Source organism: Oncorhynchus keta, unplaced genomic scaffold (assembly GCF_023373465.1).
Source record: "Oncorhynchus keta strain PuntledgeMale-10-30-2019 unplaced genomic scaffold, Oket_V2 Un_contig_5557_pilon_pilon, whole genome shotgun sequence".
NCBI lineage: Eukaryota > Metazoa > Chordata > Actinopteri > Salmoniformes > Salmonidae > Oncorhynchus > Oncorhynchus keta.
The window spans coordinates 167,947-189,837 of record NW_026288367.1 but is presented as its reverse complement, the minus strand read 5'-3'; the positions used below and the strand labels follow the sequence as shown (position 1 = coordinate 189,837).

General features: G+C 42.6%; 3 protein-coding genes across 4 annotated transcripts; 1 reads left to right on the top strand and 2 right to left on the bottom strand.

The window, feature by feature from the left end:
• Positions 1 to 391: 391 nt before the first annotated feature.
• On the bottom strand, positions 392 to 3,050 carry LOC118375815 (serine/threonine-protein kinase 19-like). Of its 2 annotated transcripts, XM_035762419.2 has the most exons (7): positions 2,904 to 3,050; positions 2,569 to 2,667; positions 2,329 to 2,474; positions 1,782 to 2,017; positions 1,333 to 1,430; positions 1,108 to 1,255; positions 392 to 670 (listed from the first exon to the last, which is right to left on the bottom strand). In XM_035762419.2, the coding sequence occupies exons 2-7, from the start codon at positions 2,663 to 2,665 to the stop codon at positions 625 to 627; spliced, it is 771 nt and encodes a 256-aa protein (XP_035618312.1). In that variant the 5' UTR covers positions 2,666 to 2,667; positions 2,904 to 3,050; the 3' UTR covers positions 392 to 624. The 2 variants fall into 2 exon arrangements, with proteins under 2 accessions (XP_035618312.1, XP_035618313.1); XM_035762420.2 differs by lacking the exon at positions 2,569 to 2,667 and having other exon boundaries at positions 2,904 to 3,047.
• Positions 3,003 to 13,021, top strand: dxo (decapping exoribonuclease). Its single transcript, XM_035762417.2, has 7 exons — positions 3,003 to 3,105; positions 7,829 to 8,325; positions 8,615 to 8,841; positions 10,596 to 10,815; positions 11,474 to 11,609; positions 11,775 to 11,869; positions 12,045 to 13,021. The coding sequence occupies exons 2-7, from the start codon at positions 7,835 to 7,837 to the stop codon at positions 12,193 to 12,195; spliced, it is 1,320 nt and encodes a 439-aa protein (XP_035618310.2). The 5' UTR covers positions 3,003 to 3,105; positions 7,829 to 7,834; the 3' UTR covers positions 12,196 to 13,021.
• On the bottom strand, positions 12,803 to 21,822 carry LOC118375813 (peroxisomal membrane protein PMP34). The gene is made up of 9 exons (XM_035762416.2): positions 21,368 to 21,822; positions 21,086 to 21,146; positions 20,751 to 20,817; positions 20,254 to 20,408; positions 19,916 to 20,032; positions 19,675 to 19,820; positions 19,496 to 19,591; positions 19,212 to 19,294; positions 12,803 to 19,065 (listed from the first exon to the last, which is right to left on the bottom strand). The coding sequence occupies exons 1-9, from the start codon at positions 21,440 to 21,442 to the stop codon at positions 18,918 to 18,920; spliced, it is 948 nt and encodes a 315-aa protein (XP_035618309.1). The 5' UTR covers positions 21,443 to 21,822; the 3' UTR covers positions 12,803 to 18,917.
• Positions 21,823 to 21,891: the final 69 nt, after the last annotated feature.

The window sequence follows — 21,891 nt, the reverse complement described above, 5'->3', positions numbered from 1 at the left end:
GATGGCATGAAATGTGCTACATATACTGACACATACATTTTTGCATTTACATATGACCTACAAGATGTAACTGTTATTCAGGCATCAAGCTGCGCTCCAACTGAGCCAATGCTGTGGCCCTTTGGTTTTATGGATAAAGCAATTTGTCACTTTGAGAACCATTAAATTTGAATTAAACTTACTTTGCCTTTACATTTGAGGTATTCATGTCACAGTACTTAGCTTCTCAATTGAGGAATTCATATTTACAGCACTTAGTTTTGCAATTAGTGTTTAAGCTTTTTCTTAAGGACTGACGTGCTATTGTACTTCCTCCTTTGAGGACTCCGAGCATAAGTATAGCTGGTTGTAGGGTCCACACGTTGCAATTGTCTTAAAACAAGTGAACAAGGACAGTCAACAAGGAACCTTTAATAAAACGATTTACAAACCAGACAAGGCTTTATTTTACACCATTGGCATTTCAACCTACAGGGTTTCACTTTGGGTTTACCTATTTGGCAGAAAAACAAATCCAGAAAAAGAAGGCAATAACAAATGATTAACCAGATTCATTTGGTGTAACATGGCCTCTCGTCATGTTCAGTTTCTTCCATGAAACGGGTTGTATCCATTCAGTTGAGTTCAGTAATCCACACACCGTAACAATGTTCCTGAAGTTGTGGGTATACTAAAAAAAGAAAAGAGCTGGTAAGGTGGGTACAACATGACCAATTGTATTAGATACACGTCAGTCGACAAGAATAGTTGATAGCTACGCCCAGGAGTCAAGTTCCAAGTTGTCACGTGCACAGGTACAGTAAAATGCTTAACTTGCAAGCCCTTCCCAGTATTCAGTCAATATCAAGAGTACAAGTTAAAAGCCAGGAGAAAAAAAGGAACATGTAAGCTGTATACAGGGTCAGTCCCAGACTTACAATGTGCAGGGATACCTGATTAGTTGATGTAGATATGTACATGTAGGCATGGATTAGGAGAAAGTGACTGGTAGCAGGACAGATCATAATAGGAAACAATATGGCAGCAGCATAAGTGGTGGGTGTGTGTAAGAGTGTCATGATGTTCAGGGAAAACTCTTGGTCCTACTGACATGAAACCCAGTCTCACCATTCTACTAGCTCTGCACCAATGATGTCATGGATGTGGTACTTGATCTGGAATTTAACCTGTGAGTTGGTCTGCCTCTCCTCCAGTTCTGCCTTTAAGACTTCATTATATTTGGACTTCTTAACCATGCCCAGCACAGCTTTACGACCTGGGTCAGGAAGATAGTAAACAGTCAACACTCCATTAGCAAAGTAGTGCTAATTACTTATTTGTTTGGTAGCTGACCCTGTATTAGGTACTTGGTGAATCTGCCAGAGTTGGGGATGGAGAGCCACCAGCTGCCAGCGTCCCTCACAGTCAGAACCCCCGACTTCACCAGTTGCCTGGGTGGGAAATAGCACAAGTTATTAGTGACTCATTTACAATGGAGCAAATGCATCCAAGCAGAGACTTTCAGATACATGAAAAGGATAAGATGCAGCATAGATGACCACCCTCTCAAACATAAAAAAAAAAATCTCACACACAGTGCCGGTTTCTTGGACAGAGATCAAGCCTAGACCAGAACTAAAAATCATGTATAATAGAGAATCTCCATTGACATAGCCTTTTAGCCCAGGACTAGGCTTAATCTGTGTCTGGCAAACAAGCTATAGTATAAACGCATTCAAACAAAGACTTTCAATACATGAAGAGACCAAGATTAATAAATAAAAAAGCAATTTCCCTCGTACGTTATCTCTGAGTCTGTGAAGAGAAACTCCTTCAGCATTTTGTCTTTGTTGAAGCTCAGGTCATTGCAGGAGGGCAGCACTTTCTCCAGGAATTTATCCACTGTGCCCCGTGTCCCTCTCCCCTCCTCCCCAGCCAGGACTTTAGCCTTGTAGTCTGCAGCGAACACCAACCCAAAGGCCTCGGCGTCAAAGCCCAGCTGGAACATCAACAGCTCCCCCTGTTCCCTCAAGTCACTCTAACAAAGAGATGATGAAAATTAAGATGGATCTACCAAGGCAATGGTCTAAATTGACAACACATTTGAATATTTCTCCAGGACTAGTAGTGTTCTTCAAACCCAGTCCTGGAGACCAACAAAGTGTTGAGGTTTTAGTTAGTGCCCAGTACAGTGTCATCCGGGTTTGGCCGGTGTAGGCCGTCATTGTAAATAAGAATTTGTTCTTAACGGACTTGCCTAGTTAAATAAAGGTTAAAAAAATAATAACACATTTGATTGAGACCACCAGGATTGAAGAACACTGCTCCAGCAATATTCATTGGGCTTACAAGCTGCCTGTCCACTTGGGTCCTATCATTGTGTATGCTGTAGAGTTGGTGTTTTAGGACAATTTGTGGAAGGGCGTCATTGAAGAGTTTGCGTGGGAATAATGTCATAAGGTCCTGCAGGGTGGCTTTGACGTCCAGTGGTCCCGCTGGGGAAAGAAAGGGACAAGAAAGGAGACGGACAACAAGTCAAACACTGACACATTTAGTTAGATAGCTACATTTAAGTTTGAGGAAAAGCACCTTCTCCATTCTTGACAGCTCCAAACTGCTTCTCATTGCCAACTCTTCGTTTGTTCACTTTAAACGTGTCTGATATAAGGGCCCGTTTTCGGTTCATAACTGAGAGGCATGAAAACATTAACAATTAACATTAACAATCGTTGTGGAGTGCTAACGTTAGTGGCTAGCTACAGTAGCTAGTTGTTATTATGAAGACAGACAGCAGCATGCTAACGTTAAAATAAACGAGCTTCTAGCCATTTGTCTACTACGGTAAACCTTATAACGGTACTATTACAAAATATTGGTTTGTTTTCCATAAGTATATTCACTAGCAATAAAATGAATGTCCATACCTGACTTAAAGTAAGCATTTCTGTAGCAACTCTTGGTCAAACAAGATTTCCCAATCGTTTAAACACACCGGACAAAATGATTATGTCAGAATGACAAGACAGCACCCAACTCCTAAACATAGCGCCACCTATCCGTCAGGATCAACTGTTACACATCCTGCAAAACAGAAGTAACGTTAGCTAGCTAGCTAATAAGACGGTGGTGAGTAAATTCACATTTTGCTAAATGAGTTGCATCTGCGTTGTTTGATCAAAACATAGAAAGTAGCATGCATAACATAATGTATCATGCATGCAGTTTGTGTTGAAGGAAACTGCTACTAAGTTAATACCATTGTGCATTTACTGTTAGCTAGCTAACTAGCTCGCTAGACTGCTAGCCATGCATTTGCAATGCTGAAGTTACATTGACTGGAGGGTAGTCTATTTTTTTTATTTTTTTTTATCTGTTATTACGTCTGATGTAACATATTACAGTATTTATGTAACAACCAATACAGTGATATTACCTATCTAGTCCACATAACTACCTAATTTAGTTACGCGTGCTTTCAGCCAGTCATACGAGACAGCAGTGGCAGAAGCCGAAGGTTTGGGTCCGGTGTCTATGTTATTGCTGCATACTGTATGCTAGTTAGCTAGCCAGCCTACTTCTGTGGTTTGCATCCCAAAGGAGAGCGATGTCTAAACATTTTCTAGAAAGACTGCAGTCTCCATTAATAAATAGGAAGAAGCAATGTGATTGACCCATTCTGTCTCTCCATCTATCCATCCTGTTCTTCCAGATCAGTTAAAGGTCCAATGCAGACATTATTTTTTTTATTTTTTTATTTTAAAAAAGTCTATCAAATCATTTCTGGGTAACAATCAAGTACATTACAGGGATTGTTTTGAATTCAAATAAAAAATAAACTAAAATAGCTTATTACCAAAGAGCAATTTCTCAAACAAGAATGTTGCTAGGAGTGTGGAGGGGAAAACCAACCTCTTGGCAGAGAGGTTTGGAACCTCTTCTTCTTCTGTGGGTTTTATGGCAGACTAGAACACCGAAAGGTGTTTTGCCGCCACCAACTGGATGGGTTGAAAACACCAAAACCATACATGACATCGAAAACTAACTTAATCCACCCAAATAAAAATAGTACATTGACAAAAACAAAACAAAACTTGGCCAGGCCAGGCACGACTCCAACACCATCATTAAGTTTGCTGATGACACAACGGTGGTAGGCCTGATCACAGACAACAACGAGACAGCCTATAGGGAGGAGGTCAGAGACCTGGCCGTGTGGTGCCAGGACAACAATCTCTACCTCAACGTGATCAAGACAAAGGAGATGATTTTGGACTACAGGAGCAAGCACGCCCTCATTCTCATTGACGGGGCTGTAGTGGAGCAGGTTGAGAGCTTCAAGTTCCTTGGTGACCACATCACCAACAAACTAACATGGTCCAAGCACACCATGACAGTCGTGATGAGGGCACGACAAAACCTATTCCCCCTCAGGAGGCTGAAAAGATTTGGCATGGGTTATCAGATCCTCAAAAGGTTCTACTGCTGCACCATCGAGAGCATCATGACTGGTTGCATCACTGCCTGGTATGGCAACTGCTCTGCCTACGACTGCAAGGCACTACAGAGTGTAGTGCGAATGTCCCAGTACATCACTGGGGCCAAGATTCCTGCCATCCAGGACCTCTATACCAGGCGGTGTCAAAGGAAGGCCCAAAAATTTGTCAGACTCCAGCCACCCTAGTCATAGAATATTCTCTCTGCTACTGCAGGGCAAGCGGTACCGGAGCGCCAAGTCTAGGTCCAAGAGGCTTCAAAACAGCTTTCACCCCCAAGCCATAAGTCTCCTGAACAACTAATCAAATGCCTACCCAGACTATTTGCATCAGAGTCTCTGGTGGCACAGCTGGCGCTGCAGTACAGCACGCTTAACCACTGCGTCACCCGGGAGGCCTTATTTCTTATTCTTATCCATATTTTTTAAACTGCATTGTTGGTTAGGGGCTTGTAAGAAAGCATTTCACTGTAAAGGTTGAATTCGGTGCTCGTGACTAATAAGATTTTATTTGACTTCCTTCCTTCAAATCTCAATATCTCCCTTCACAGGCTCTAGGGCCTGAGAGGGTGGTACGGCTTGTGACAATACTCCATCCTCCGCTGAGAAATGATTCAATCCCAGGAACCGCTCCGCCTCATCCACAATGATATCTATTTTCCTGGACTTTCTCTCCACCTTGGCAGTACCATTAATCACCATAGCTATAAAGGCCACAAAGTCCACCTTCTTAACCTTCTAAATATTTGGGTCCTGCTGGTGAAAGTCAACCGCTGCAACCTGCAGTGAAGGCCTATCCACCACCATGGCGACGAGCACCATTCGAACACTCAACCCTTTTAACAGCTGCTGCATATGAAATGCTCTAGACAGCCCTGACTTTGGCCACCTCATTCTCCTTCTTCCTTGTCGGGCATTCCAATGACCTGGCTTCATGGTTCCTACCACAATTGCAACATTTTCATCACTTTTAAAACACATGACATTATTTTTTTACACAACTTGAACATCTCGTCTTCTCCCTTCTGAAAACACTTGAAACATGTCCAAAAGCTTTACAGTGATCACACTGCATTGTTCTTGGGATAAATACTCTGACTGTGTAGTATATATACCCCAACTGTACTTGAGTAGGGAGAGTCTCCACAAAAGAACAGATAGACTCTTCACCTTTTCATCATTCACCACACGATTCATCCGACGTGCATCGACTTCCCACGAGACGCCAGATATTACCCCCTTGAGGGGTGCCCTGTTCTAAGAGACACACACAACATGTCTAACTTATCAACTTGGGTGAGACGCAACACACGTTCCTTCTGATCAGCAGAAGTACAAAAAAATCAAAACAAGCCCACCTCTCGTGATCATCACAGCCTTCACTTTACCCAGCACTCTCCACCAGTTCGGATATAGTCAGGTCCATAAATATTTGGGCATTGACCAAGTCATTTTCATTTTGGCTCTGTATGCCAACACAAAGGATTTGAAAGGAAACAATCAAGATGACCTGAAAGTGCAGACTTTCAGCTTTAATTTGAGGGTGGAGGAATTACGGTGGAGGAATTACAGCACTTTTTAGGTGGTCCCCCCCATTTTAGGGGCTCAAAAGTAATTGGACAAACTAACAATAATAAATTAAATTGTGAGTTTTAATACTTGGTTGCAAATGACTGCCTGAAGTCTGGAACACATAGACATAACCAGATGCTGGGTTTCTTTCCTGGTGATGCTCTGCCAGGCCTTTACTGCAGCTATCTTCAGTTCCTGCTTGTTCTTGAGGCGTTTTGCCTTCAGCAAGTGAAATGCATGTTCAATTGGAATCAGGTCAGATGATTGACTTGGCCATTGCAGAGCATTCCACTTCTTTGCCTTAAAAAAGTATTTGGTTGCTTATTCAGTATGCTTTGGTCATTGTCCATCTGCACTGTGAAGCACCATCCAATGTTTTTGAAGCATTTGGCTGAATCTGAGCAGATAATATAGCCCAAAACACTTCAGAATTCATACTGCTGCTTTTGTCAGCAGTCATATTATCAATAAATACAGGGGAACCAGTTCCATTGGCAGCCATACATGCCCCCCCATAACACTGCCTTCACCATGCTTCACAGATGTGGTGGTATGCTTCGAATCATGAGCAGTTCCTTCCCTTCTCCATGCTCTTCTCTCGCCATCATTCTGGTGCAAGTTGATTTTTGTCTCATCTGTCCATAGGATGTTGTTCCAGAACTGTACAGGCTTTTGTAGATGTTGTTTGGAAAACTCTAATCTGGTCTTCCAGATGGTTTTACATCTTGTGGTAAACCGTCTGTATTTACTCTGGTGTTCTCTTGATTGTTGACTCTGACACAGATATGCCTACCTCCTGGAGGGTGTTCTTGATCTGGCCAACTGTTGTGAAGGGTTTTCTTCACCAGGGAAATAATTATTCTGTTATCCACCACAGTTGTTTTCCATAGTTTTTCTGGCCTTTTGGTGTTCCTGAGCTCACCAGTGCGTTCTTTCTTTTAAAGAATGTACCAAATAGTTGATTCGGCCACACCTAATGTTTTTGCTATCTCTCCGATGGGTTTGTTTTGATTTTTCAGCCTAAGGATGGCTTGCTTCACTGGCAGTGACAGCTCTTTGGACTTCATATTGAGAGTTAACAGCAATAGATTCCAAATGCAAATGACACACCAGAAATAAACTATAAACCTTTTATCTGCTTACTTGTAAATTAACAGCTAGTAGACAGCTAGAATAACAATAATACCTTGGTCAATGTCTAAATATTTATGGACCTGACTGTGTCAAATGGATTCTTCAAGATTAGTAATCCGATCAGCTGCTCGTCATTAACAAACCGCACTCCTACAAGATACGAAGGGTCATTCTCAGCCCTATCTTGCTCCATTTTCCATTATTTTGGACAATATTCAAATTGTCCTTGATTCTACCGCCATTAGATTCCCAATCCACATCAGTGTGTCCTCTTCCGCCATCCTTCCTCCTGTCAGCAATCTAAGACAACCTCGTCTGTTTTTCTCCAGGTTTGGAACTCCCTTTTTTATTGGTCTATTAATGAATCTACACCAGGCAGGCTAAATCTCCATCCCACCTAAATAGACTGACATTTCAGGCAGTCTTTTCAAACAGCTAAAAGGGCATTATCATTTTTTAATTTCACACACTTCAAAGTGTGGCAATATGTTAAAAAAAAAAACAAACACAGGAAAGTCACATTTGGACTGCTTTGGGCTTTTAATGAGGAGTAGTATACAAAAAGGAAAGATTGGAAGAGATTGAGTCAGACACTGACTATTCGATTGTAATTTGACTGATTATTAACTAGATATATTTGTCTCTTCCTAGATTACCATGGACCAACGCCACCAGTCCCACCACAGACCCCAACATCCAAACTCCAATCACCACGACAACCACCAGTCAACATTCAAGAGAGACATGGATGACAGTGGGAGAGGCCATTTCCAACACAAGCGCTTCAGACCCGGTCAGAACCATCACCCGGCTGGCCCTTCAACACCCCCATCTAGCCCCCCAACCCAGAGCCTGAGCATACAACGACAGCTGTACGAGAGAGACTTCCCCTTATACAAACAGCCTGTGGAGGTGGGACATTTCTCCCTGGACTCTGAGCGCAGGTTTTTCAATGATGCCCGGCAGCTGCGTTACTACGTGGAGCCGGAGAAGAGTTGTCCTAACTTCGACTTGAGGGACGGGTACAGGGGCCGCTTCGTCAAGAGGGACGACAGGGTGAAGGAGAAACTGGACCACATCCTCAGATGGATCCTGGCAAACAGGTCCAAGCTGCAGTCGAAGGACACAGCTGCTTCTTCTTCCCCTTGGTAAGCACCACTAGTGTCAGTTTAAGAGATGTTATTTTGATTGATACATTACTCATCAATAGCAACACCTTTCTGTCTAGTTATACAGATATAGGCCCACTAATTGTCAGTCATCAAGGCCTTAAACATTTCAGAATGGGATCAGTTGTGATGGACACAATATTCAATATACACACACACACAATATCCTCAGTCAATTCTGTGATTCCTAGTCACAAGGAATGACTGTGACTATATTAACCTGTGTGTTCTGACAGACATGTATTCTTTGATCAACCTCTCCTACCAGTGCATTAGGTGTAGACATTGTGACATGGCGCGGCCACCTAACCAAGCTGTTGACCACGCCTTATGAGACCCGGGAGGGCTGGCTGTTGGCTGTGACCAGGATGGGGGGGACACTGTACATCAGTGAGGTGGAGACGGAGGCTGCACGCCGGGACCGGGAGAACCGCACCGAGAGACACGAGGAGATGATGTACTGGGGGTACAAATTTGAACAGTACACCTGTGCAGGTAGAGGATGGCTTATTGTATTCCTCTTTTGCTGTACGCACTGAGTTGTTACAGTACCTTGCAAAATTATTCATCCCCCTTGGCATTTTTCCCCCTTGGCATTATTTTGTTTCATTACAACCTGTAATTTAAATGGATTTTTATTTGGATTTCATGTAATGGACATGCACAAAATAGTCCAAAATGATGAATTGTAATGAAAAAAAGCGGTGCGTGCATATGTATTCACCTCCTTTGCTATGAAGCTCCTAAATAAGATCTGGTGCAACCAATTACCTTCAGAAGTTACATTATTAGTAAAATAAAGTCCACCTGTGTACAATCTAAGTGTCACATTATCTGTTGCATGATCTCAGTATATATACACCTGTTCTGAAAGGCCCCAGAGTCTACAACACCACTAAGCAAGGGGCACCATAAAGACCAAGGAGCATGCCAAACAGGTCAGGGACAAAGTTGTGGAGAAGTACAGATCAGGGTTGGGTTATAAAAAAGTTCAAAAACTTTGAACATCGCATGGAGCACCTTAAAAATATATATACTATTAAAAAATGGAAAGAATATGGCACCACAACAAACCTGCCAAGAGAGGGCCGCCCACCCAAACACACGGACCAGGCAAGGAGGGCATTAATCAGAGAGGCAACAAAGAGACCAAAGATAACCCTGAAGGAGCTGCAAAGCTCCACAGCGGAGATTGGAGTATCTGGCCATAGGACCACTTTAAGCCGTACACTCCACAGAGCTGGACTTTATGGAAGAGTGGCCAGAAAAAAGAGATTGCTTAAGAAAAATATAAGCCAACACGTTTGGTGTTCACCAAAAGGCATGTGGGAGACTCCCCAGACATATGGAAGAAGGTACTCTGGTCAGATGAGACTAAAATGTAGCTTTTTGGCCATCAAGGAAAACGTTATGTCTGGCGCAAACCCAACGCCTCTCATCACCCCGAGAACACCATGATGCTGCCACCACGCTTCACTGTGGGGATGTTTTTCATCGGCAGGGACTGGGAAACTGGTCAGAAGTGAAGGAATGAATAAATACAGGGAAATTCTTGAGGGAAACCTGTTTCAGTCTTCAAGAGATTTCAGACTGGAACGGAGGTTCACCTTCCAGCAGGACAATGACCCTGAGCATACTGCTGAAGCAACACTTGAGTAGTTTAAGGGGAAACATTCAAATGTATTGGAATGGCCTATTGAAAGCCCAGACCTCAATCCAATTGAGATTCTGTGGTATGACTTAAAGATTGCTGTACACCAGCGGAACCCATCCATGAAGGAGCTGGAGCAGTTTTGCCTTGAAGAATGGGCAAAAATCCCAGTGGCTAGATGTGCCAAGCTTACAGAGACATACCCCAAGAGACTTGCAGCTGTAATTGCTGCAAAAGGTGGCTCTACAAAGTATTGACTTTGGGGGGGGGGTGAATATTTATGCATGCTCAAGTGGTAGGCATGTTGTGTAAATCAAATGATATACAAACCCCCAAAAAAGTAATTTTAATTCCAGGTTGTAAGGCAACAAAATAGGAAAAATAGGGGGTGAATACTTTCGCAAGGCACTGCATGTTGTGGTGGACATTCAGATGATTGATTGCTGATGGTTTTTAGTGATGGTTTAATATCAGTATGACTTGAGATTGGTGTACAGTTCCTGAAAAGCCTACACCCAGAAATGCATAATATTTCTCATACTTGAGATGGTAGTTGGAGGCCATGGATTGTTTTGAAATGTCTGTAACCTTCTTTCAGATGATGCCCAGAGTCTTCCAGATCCAGGTGGGGTTGTAAACACCAACGAGGCCTTCTGCACTGTAGTCCAGACCCGGCTAGCCGAGCACAGACTGCTGTTCTCTGGCGAGGTGGACTGTCGGGACAAAGACCCCAAGGCCCCGTCTCCTCCAGCCAGCTACATCGAGATGAAGACCTCACTGGAAATCTCCACCCCCAAACAACGCAGCAACTTCCACAGGTAAACTATCCACAGATACGCTCTGCACTTGCCCCCTATTATGGAGACGGATTGCACATCTGCATATCTTATATCTCTGGATATCTGCAGTTGGGCAATTCCATGTTAACGGAATTTCACTGAGACTCATATTTTTCTTTAAACTGTATGCCAAGCAAAAGCCATTGATTTCAAAGTTTAACAATCCATACAACTCTATGCACACTGACTATGTTGAACAATTTACACAATAAAAATAAAAAAATTTACTTGAAAAATTGTGCAGGTGCAAAGTTAGGTAACAGAATTATGGTAAAATCTCTGTTTTATTCCGTTACCAAACTTTGTATCTGCACAGTTCTTCCTGTATTTGTAAAATTCTCAGTGTAAATTGTTAAAAGTAGTCTCTGTGCATAGAGTTGTATGGTTTGTTAAACTTTTAAATGCTTTTTGTTAGACATACATTTTAAAGTGAAAAATCTGAGTCTCAGCGTAATTCTGTTACCATGGAATTGCCCAGTAACCAGTTCTGTTGTCACTGTCTGGTAAAGACACATTTTGCTGATGAATATACACAGAATGAAACTGGAACCAAGGCTAGCTCCTCACATCTTCAGTTGGAACATTTTCCCAAGAGAGTTAAAATGTGTGTTTTCTCTTGTGCATGTTCTCCTTCCAGGTTTAAACTACTAAAGTGGTGGGCCCAGTCCTTTCTTCCTGGGGTACCGCGAATCGTAGCTGGTTTCCGTGATCATGACGGAGTGGTTGTGTCTGTGGAGACTTACCACATCTCCAAGATATCTCAGCTTATCAAGGTACGGTTACTTTTTTATTTTCTTCTGAAAAAGAACATACACATTTTTAACAGGTCTTCTACCAGAAACCCAATAGGTCTGTGTAATATAGGATGCCTATTTTGTGAGTTTAAAAACAATGTGCGTGCTTGTTTGTCCTAAGAGGTTGTCTCTTCTCTAATACAGAATGAAACCAACTGCTGGAAGCCAACTGTCTGCATGAACTTCTGCTGTGAATTCCTGTCCTTCGTGAAGAGTGTGGTCACAGAAGACAATCCAAGGTGATGCTTGATATGGTTAAGATTCTTTTTAAAGTACTTATTTTATTACAGTGCTCATAACCTTTACTTTCTGCTACCATTAAAAAAAGCTTAAGAGAACTTGCTATTGCAGACAGTCAAGAGCTTCCCTGGAAACATTCTGACTCTAGTTAACTATGTTATTTATTTCTGTCAGGATGGTGCACCTGTTCTCATGGGATCCACACCGAGACGTCACCTACTCCATCCACAGAGACTCTCAGTACTCCTTCCTACCAGACTGGTACGTCAGGGAGATGACCAGTTCAACCAGTCGTGAGACACACCACCACCCACCTCAGACCTGATTCAGAACAAACCTGACAATGGCCCGTATTGACAAAGCAGCTCAGAGTAAGACTGCTGATCTAGAATCAGGTCCCTCATCCTATTCGTTCTGATTTAGTAGGCAAAACGGAGCCTAGATCAGCACTCCTACTCTGATATGCTTTATGCGTACAGGCCAAGGTTTTCACCTTACACCAGTATGGACTTGAAGCAATACTTTAACGCTGAAACCTGTTATTTGATAATGAAGTAGAAACACACCAAGCGCCCTGAAGGAGCTCTGAAGGGTTCTGACGGGTCGGTTTTTGACGATAAAGAAAGTCATTTTATTCAACTTCCATTTTCCTCCCAGGGTGGCTGAGTTATATAGTGTGGATCAGCATGGACTTTAGCATTCACAAACCAGCTTTTGGGACTTTCTCACAAATGGTGTCCAGGTTTACAGAAGACATATCTTTCCTAATGGTTTGTGGTGTCTTTTTTTATGTGAAGTATTTACATTTTTCAGCTCATCTCTGATTTGTATTTTTTTTATTTGTTTTTATTACAAATTCTGTGATTTGAATGTAACAGTTGCGGTTTGAAGTGTCTGCTCTGAAACTGTCGAACAATAGTACCATAACAAGATTTAATTTCCCAATCAAACCTTTTTTATTATTAACCCCATGGGCATATCGATCACTTATCATGTTCTTTTCTGAAGTACATTAATTAAATTATGCCACAAAAAACACAACTTAAGAACATCAATATTGCATAAGCAGTTTTAACCAAAGTGTTCATGGAAACTGTCCAGTGTCAGAATCCATTGTCCTTTGTCCTATAATAAATTACACCTTCATTGAATGACGCATTGACAATGTCGCAGATGGTAGAAAACATCCCAGTTAAAAGTCTGATTCTACAATGCAGTTGTGCTGAATGGAATTAACTAAAAAAAAACACTATTTGCTCTGTAAAGATGTTAATCTGTCATAGCTTTCATTTATTTCAATGCAATTTACAGAATTATTATTAATTTAAAATCTGCAGGATGCATACTAGTCCCAGAGTTCTCCATGAATTCCAAGGCACATCTTGTCATGTCCTACTGTACGTCCTTAATCATTCCTCAAGTCAGAAGTGGAAATAGACTGTTATAACCACATACAGTGCATTCTGAAATGACTCAGACCCCTTGAATTTTTCCAGTTTGTTACGTTACAGCCTTATTCTAAAATTGATTCAATCCCCACCCCCCTCAAGCTACACACAAAACCCCACAATGACAAAGCAAAAACAGGTTTAGAAATGTTTGCAAATGTATAACTAATAAAAATAAAAAACATTTACATAAGTATTCAGACCCTTTACTCAGTACATTGTTGAAGCGCCTTTGGCAGCGATTACAGCCTCAAGTCTTCTTGGGTATGATGCTACAAGCTTGGCACACCTGTATTTGGGGAGTTTCTCCCATTCTTCTCTGCAGATCCTCTCAAGCTCGGTCAGGTTGGATGGGGAGGGTTGCTGCACAGCTATTTTCAGGTCTCTCCAGAGATCTTCATGCGGGCTCTGGCTGGGCCACTCGAAGCCACTCCTGCATTGTCTTGGCTGTGTGCTTATAGTCATTGTCCTGTTGGAATGTAAACCTTCTCCCCAGTCTGAGGTCCTGAGCAGGTTTTCATAAAATATCTCTCTGTACTTTGCTCCGTTCATCTTTCCTTTGATCCTGACTAGTCTCCCAGTCCCTGCCACTGAAAAACATCCCCACAGCGTGATGCTGCCACCACCATGCTTCACCGTAGGGATGCCAGGTTTCCTCCAGACTGAACTCTTTGGCCTGAATGCGAAGTGTCACATCTTGGTTTCATCTGACCAGAGAATCTTGTTTCTCATGGTCTGAGAATCCTTTAGGTGCCTTTTGGCAAACTCCAAGCAGGCTGTGCCTTTTACTGAGGAGTGGCTACCATCTGGCCACTCTACCATAAAGGCCTGACTGGTGGAGTGCTGCAGAGATGGGAGAACCTTCCAGAAGGACAACCATCTCCACAGAGGAAGTCTGAAGATCTGTCAGAGTGAACATCGGATTCTTGGTCACCTCCCTGACCAAGGCCCTTCTCCCCCGATTGCTCAGTTTGGCCAGAAAGCCAGCTCTAGGAAGAGTCTTGGTGGTTCCAAACTTTTTCCATTTAATAATGTTGGAGGCCACTGTGTTTTTGGGGACCTTCAATGCTGCAGACATTTTTTAGTACCCATCACCAGATCTGTGCCTCAACACAATCCTGTCTCCATGCTCTATGGACAATTCCTTTGACCTGATGGCTTGGTCTTTGCTGACATGCAATGTCAACTGTGGGACCTTAAACAGATGTGTGCCTTTCCAAATCAGATGTGTGCCTTTCCAAATCAGATGTGTGCCTTTCCAAATCATGTCCAATCAATTGAATTTACCACAGGTGGACTCCAATCAAGTTGTAGAAACATCAAGGATGATCAATGGAAACAGGATGCACCTGAGCTCAATTCCGAGTCTCATAGCAAAGGGTCTGAATACTTATGTAAATAAGGTATGTTTTAATTTAATACATTTGCAGAAACTTTTAAAAACCTGTTTTCGCTTTGTCATTATGGGGTATTGTGTGTAGGTTGAGGGGGACAAAATTCATACATTTTAGAATAAGGCTCCTGATTGGCGCAGCGGTCTGAGGCACTGCATCTCAGTGCTAGAGGTGTCACTACTGACCCTGGTTCAGCGGTCTGACCCTGGTTCAGTGCAAGAGGCGTCACTGCAGTCCCTGGTTCATATCCAGGCTGCATCACATTCGGTCGTGATTGTGAGTCCCATAGGGTGGCGCACAATTGGCCCAGCGTCTTCCGGTTTTGGCCGAGGTAGGCCGTCATGGTAAATAATAATTTGTTCTTAACTGACTTGCCAAGTTAAATAGATTTTTGAAAATAAGGTAACAAAATGTGTAAAGCGTCAGGGGTCTGAATTCTTTCCGAATGCACTGTAAGTCAGAATTTCGGGGGCAATAAAGATGTAAAATAGAGTTATTATAACTTGTATAATGTATTGCTGTGGAAGACAGTCCGCTTTCTTAACGCAGGTCACATACTGGTCATATCATTCTGAACATCCAATCTACATACATAGCCTACTGTCTAGGCTAAGCAGGTCACATACTGTTCATATCATTCTGAACATCCAATCTACATACATAGCCTACTGTCTAGGCTAAGCAGGTCACATACTGGTCATATCATTCTGAACATCCAATCTACATACACAGCCTACAGTCTAGGCTAAGCAGGTCACATACTGGTCATATCATTCTGAACATCCAATCTACATACACAGCCTACTGTCTAGGCTAAGCAAGGCAGCAGATTATGGGTTGTAAATGAACTACTGATTTTAAGACATAATAGATTTGACTACTGATCAGCACGGTCAGTATGTGATGTGTGTCATCCGTCTTTACAGTGCTATCAACAGATCTGGTCCACCACCATCGCTAGTTCCTAGGTTTGGAGGCACTTAGCATAAAAAAAGTACAGGCTCAAGAATTCCAGTGAACAATGACAACAATGCATGACAACATTACATAGATTTCAAAATGCTGCAGTGAAATTATAATTATCACTGCCAAATGTAAATGTATTGACTCTTCTAGTTGGCCCATTTTCATTTAACTAGTTTAGATTTGAATATAAACCCCTTCATGTTCTGTGCAAGTTAAGTAGACAAGATATATTCCAAGATAGCATAGAAAATGTATACTATGCTTTTCAACTTGGAAAAATGTTCATCCAATCTAGAGATTAAGATTATTTATCTAAATGTAAAACATATTTAAAAGTATTTATCCGATTTCTCTATAGACAGACATTCCTGGCTACAGTTGTGTGAAACACGACATAACACTCATCTTATAATGACACCCTAAATAAATACAAGTAGCCTTTTGTCTTGCAGACATTCTTCTAGGTTAAACTCTTATGGTAAACCAGTATTTTAATATTAACTAGGGTCCAGAGTTGTTCCTTGTTAGGTGGTTGGGGGAAAATTGTTTTAAATAAGAGAAGCATTTAGAAGAATCATTATTGTATTCTGAATGAAATCATAAGACTGAGAAATGGTTGACTGGCTTCATTAAAAGGCAATAAAAGGTAAATATTTCAGGAGTAAAAAATGGGATCCCCTTCTAGTATGTAATTGAAGCAAAGTTTTTTCTGTCCTGTGCCAATAGTGCGTACCGCAGATGGCCAAGCAGATCAAACATAGGTTATTCAGCACATACAGTTGAAGTCGGAATTTTACATACACTTAGGTTGGAGTCATTAAAACTCGTTTCACGCACTCCACAATTTTCTGGCAAGTCGGTTAGGACATCTACTTTGCGCATGACACAAGTCATTTTTCCAACAATTGTTTGCAGACAGATTGTATCACAATTCCAGTGGGTCAGAAGTTTACATACACGAAGTTGACTGTGCATTTAAACAGCTTGGAAAATACCAGAAAATGTCATGGCTTTAGAAGCTTCTCATAGGCTAATTGACATAATTTGAGTCAATTGGAGGTGTACCTGTGGATGTATTTCAAGGCCTACCTTCAAACTCAGTGCCTCTTTGCTTGACATCATGGGAAAATCAAAAGAAATCAGCCAAGACCTCAGAAAGAAATTGTAGACCTCCACAAGTCTGGTTCATCCTTGCAATTTCCAAACGCCTGAAGGTACCAGATTCATCTATACAAACAATAGTACACAATTATAAACACCACGGGACCACGCAACTGTCATACCGCCCAGGAAGGGGACACGTTCTGTCTCATAGAGATGAACGTATTTTGGTGCAAATCGAAAAGTGAAAATCAATCCCAGAACAGCAGCAAAGGACCTTGTGAAGATGCTGGAGGAAACCGATACAAAAGTATTTATATCCACAGTAAAACTAGTCCTATATCGACATAACCTGAAAGTCCGCTCCGCAAGGCCACTTGCAAGGCCACTGCTCCAAAACCGACATAAAAAAGCCAGACTACGGTTTGCAACTGCACATAGGGACAAAGATCGTACTTTGTGGAGAATTGTTCTCTGGTCTGACGAAACGAAAATAGAACTGTTTGGCCATAATGACCATTGTTATGTTTGGAGGAGAAAGGGGATGCTTGCAAGCCAAAGAACACCATCCCAACCATGAAGCACGGGGGTGGCAGCATCATGTTGTGGGGGTGCTTTGTGGCAGGAGGGACTGGTGCACTTCACAAAGTAGATGGCATCATGAGGATGGATAATTATGTGGATATATTGAAGCAACAGCTCAAGACATCAGTCAGGAAGTTAAAGCTTGGTCGCAAATGGGTTTTCCAAATGGACAATGACCCCAAGCATACTTCCAAAGTTGTGGCAAAATGGCTTAAGGGCAACAAAGTTAAGGTATTGGAGTGGCCATAAAAGCCCTGACCTCAATCCTGTAGAAAATTTGTGGGCAGAACTGAAAAAGCATTGGCCAGCAAGGAGGCCTACAAACCTGACTCAGTTACAACAGCTCTGTAAGGAGGAATGGGCCAAAATTCACCCAACTTATTGTAGGAAGCTTGTCGAAGGCTACCCGAAACATTTGACCCAAGTTAAACAAAGGCAATGCTACCAAATACTAATTGAGTGTATGTAAACTTCTGACCCACTGGGAATGTGAAGAAAGAAATAAAAGCTGAAATAAATCACTATTCTGACATTTCACATTCTTAAAATAAAGTGGTGATTCCAACTGACCTAATACAGGGAATTTTTACTAGGATTAAATGTCAGGAATTGTGAGTTTAAATGTATTTGGCTAAGGTGTATGTAAACTACCAACTTCAACTGTAGCCACCAAACTGTCACAGCCAGCTGAGAAATCAACACCTACTTTTCAAGAACAGTAACATCTCTCCGGAAAGGGTTTGCAGTGGTCTTAACGCAGGGCTGAAGGAGCACCGTGACATGTACAGAGATTTAAATAGAATATAGCCATGTCTGCACATACCTTGATGCTTCACTCAAGCCCTCAAAGTTATTGAGAATATTGCTCTTCACTCGCTTGGGCATTGTCCAAGCTTGTTAAGCAAATAGTTGTTTGGCATCGTCTTTCTAAACAACTATTTGGCAAGACAACATCTAAACCAAAAAAAGAGTTGGCTAGTAAAACTGCTAATTGTTATCAGCACTCAAGGGTAATAGTGGTGGAGAAAGCATAACAAGCTTAAACTGTAATGCCATTCATTCAGGTATAATACAATTGCCACAGAATGTATATTCTAGACAGTTATGGCACCTCCTATAAGACCATGTACAACCATTTCCAGAGAGATTCAGCCATATTGGCAGCGTAGGGAAGACAGATATGAATACTGTATGTGGAATAAACCTGAGTGTAAGGGGAAAAGAGAGGAGGAGACACACCATCTCTGGTTGAGGTGTATGTTGGGACTGAGGAAAGGGAAGTTGGGATGGGGAGTCAGTAGCCCAGTGGTCACCAACCCTGATCTTGGAGACAGGTGTGTAGGCTTTGTCATAACCCAGTACTAAACACACCTGAATCAAGTTCCAGATACGTGGTAATATCTATAGGTCAATCTGAACGTTGAACCAGGGGTTTCATTGCTGGGCAGGAACAAAACCCAGCACACCCTGTGAGTTCCTCTCCGGGACCAGGGTGGGTGGTGACCACTGTTGTATAGCCAGTGCAGGTTGAGGTCTAAGGGCCAGCTCACACCTCAGTGCTTCAGTTTCTTGTTGATGCCCATGACCTTGAAGGTTGCTGCTGTGATCTTCTCATACACCACAAACATGAGGGCTGCCGTTAGTACCGTCTGGAGCAGTTTGGCCTCCAGGCCTTTGTATAAGCCCAGCACACCATGCCTCCTGCAGGGGAGAGGACAGGGAGGGAACATGTCGATGGATCAACACAAGACTCATTGGCACAAGACGGTCTGAAAGTGTCCCACCACATTGCAGTAGTCAGACTGTTGAGATGCAAGAGTTCCATTGTGTGTGTGAGATCTACTCACTTGATTCTGTCCATAAGTAGGTAGACTATGTTTCGGAGACTGCCCAGTAGACCTCCCTTGCCCTCAGCTTTGTGCTGCCCAAACTGGGGGGGATAGAAAGACAGTAATTTAATCAACAAAATGAGCTGTGAGTACAGGAAATACAGACTTATTTTACTGAGTAGTACATAATCATGATATCAGACACAGTTTGATGGGTAACGTTGGGGAAACACTGCTATGAGTGTTCAGTTAGCAGGTGTGTGCATTTAGAGATACACAAGTTTGCATGTGTATTTGTTTACCCTTAGAATGGCCTGGACGGTCTGCAGGGGATACGTCGCCGTGGTAGCGATGGCCTTGGCCACAGCGCCAATGAGAAAGATCTCTGCTGATGTAATCTAGGAGCAGATAAAAACAAAACAAAGGCTTAAAAACCTTCAGCGTGACTGACACAGCTGGCTCCCTCCTCTCCTTCCCTCACCTTCCTCCCTCCTCTGCCTGCTCTCCTCTTCATGGCTTCATAGAACATGAACACGACTGCAGGGTTGAAGACCAGCACCAGAGAAGGCAGTGTACCGTTCCAAAGAGTCCCCACTCCCTCCCTGGCTATGATCTGTGAGAAAGCATCTGCAATCGAAAACACACATTGTATGATGATAGTAAGTCACATTTTATTAGTACTGAAAAGAGACAGTGAATAACACAAATAGACAGACACACACCAAAGATGCCTCTGTAGTGGGTCTGCTGGAGGTCTTCGTTCCTGAACTTTGCCCCCTGCAGCTTGAGCCGGGTGTTGACCACCCACATGGGCGTGGTCAGGAGCACGTTCACTGACCCTGGGGGAGAAACACACAACTTGGGCAACAGAAAGACATTCAAATAAATTTCAATATGGAGGCCAAATCTACTTTCTTCAATGAATCTATGTTAATCACCTCTCAGACTCCCCTTCCCTAATATAACTACATCAATGACTTAGAGTCCATCAAAATAGGTGGCAGTAGGTTGATAGTGACTTAGCCATTACCACTAAAAGGTCCCTGTTCGGTCCTCCTACCTGAGATGAAGCCCATGAGAAGGTCTTTTCCCGGTCTGGACCGGCCCTGATTACCCACCATGACTTTCTTCAGCGTGTTGAAGGTGTAGAAGTAGACAAAGTTGGAGCAGCACAGACTGGAGATGACTGGGAACCAGCCTCTGTACAGAGACAACCTGGGAAGGGAGAAAGACCAGGGAAATCCACAAAGTCAGTCATTGGGCCATGGGAACCCAGGACTATGAGTTTTTCCTGTGCATGTGATCTGACTGGGGAAAACTCCTGGCCCAACACAAAAGTAGTCATAGAAATACAATGGGAGGAATGGCCATTGCTTTGAACTGAAAGGAATGGCCATTCTACTACTCTATTCTAGATCTATGGGTACAACAGCCCAGTGAAAGCCCTGTATGCGGTGGTATGAGGCCAGCTTTCCTTTCCAGTCAATTGATTTTACGCAATCTAAGGTGGATTATAAATTGTAGTAAAGTAGGTGTACAGTTCCATACAATACTCACAAGCCTTCCTCCTTTGCTATTTCAGCCAGGAGAATGGCAGTCGATTTGGAATTCCGATTCTCATCCACTGTAACAGAAAACGAAGGAAGAAAAGGGATTGTCATTTTCTTACATTATTGTAACATTGGAAGTAGTCTGCAGCTCTGGTATGCTCATGCAATGGTAAGGTCTATCTTGTCAATGTTTCCACTTCTATATATCCATCACTCATTTCCTTGTGAACTCACTGACCCTTGGGTGCAGAGTCCAACGTTATAGCAGACAAGTATGGCCACATTGACAACAAAGACGGTTATCAGCAGTCAGTATGTACCACCATTTACTCTACAACTCACCCTGAAGTCTGATCCTCGCTGTATCCAAAGGAAAGAAGACGGACATCGCCGTCATGCTACCCTAGAAGCAAATACATTATGATATATAGAATATAGACGGGTAGTTAAACCTAAGTTACACGACAAAATTAAGTTGATACAATCTGACACAGTATGCTAACTAACAAACTAGCTCGATGCACCGGTTGTAACATTTCAGTGTAGTTATTCGAACGTTTTGGCATCGTCTTTATTATTCGAGGACTGTTCATACATAGGCAAACTACGTTGAGATGTCCTTACCACTGCACCTGCCACGGCGTGTACCAGTGTCTCATAAGACAGAAGGTTGATCGCTGAGGCACCATTGTCGGACATCTCCGATTCTTTAGGGCCGCAGAGCGTCGATCTAGTACGAATGCCAAAACGGTCAGCGACTGCAGAGCACCCTGTTCAAACAACCGGCGGTTGAGTTTCTTGCGGTGAGACTGGTTGTGGTGGAGTACGTTTTACCTGCTGTCATTCCATGCTGAGTGGCTTTTGTGTACTCTGACAGTGCCATAAATAAGTCAAATTTCGTTGTGGAGATTTCTGCTTCCTAATAACTAATTTTGGTGGTGCAGTCAGTCAGAGTTCAGAAACGCCCTAAAGGGCGATACTGCCATCTACTGGAATGGAGTACTTTAGGCCACCTGAGATTAGTGCGGCTTTCTTTTTGCGCTTGAGTTCAAAAACGCGCCTAGCCAGGTATGGCCACTGTCCTGTTTTATGACCTCGTGACATTTTATGAATAAAAGCCTACTAATATATATGCACAATTCATTTAA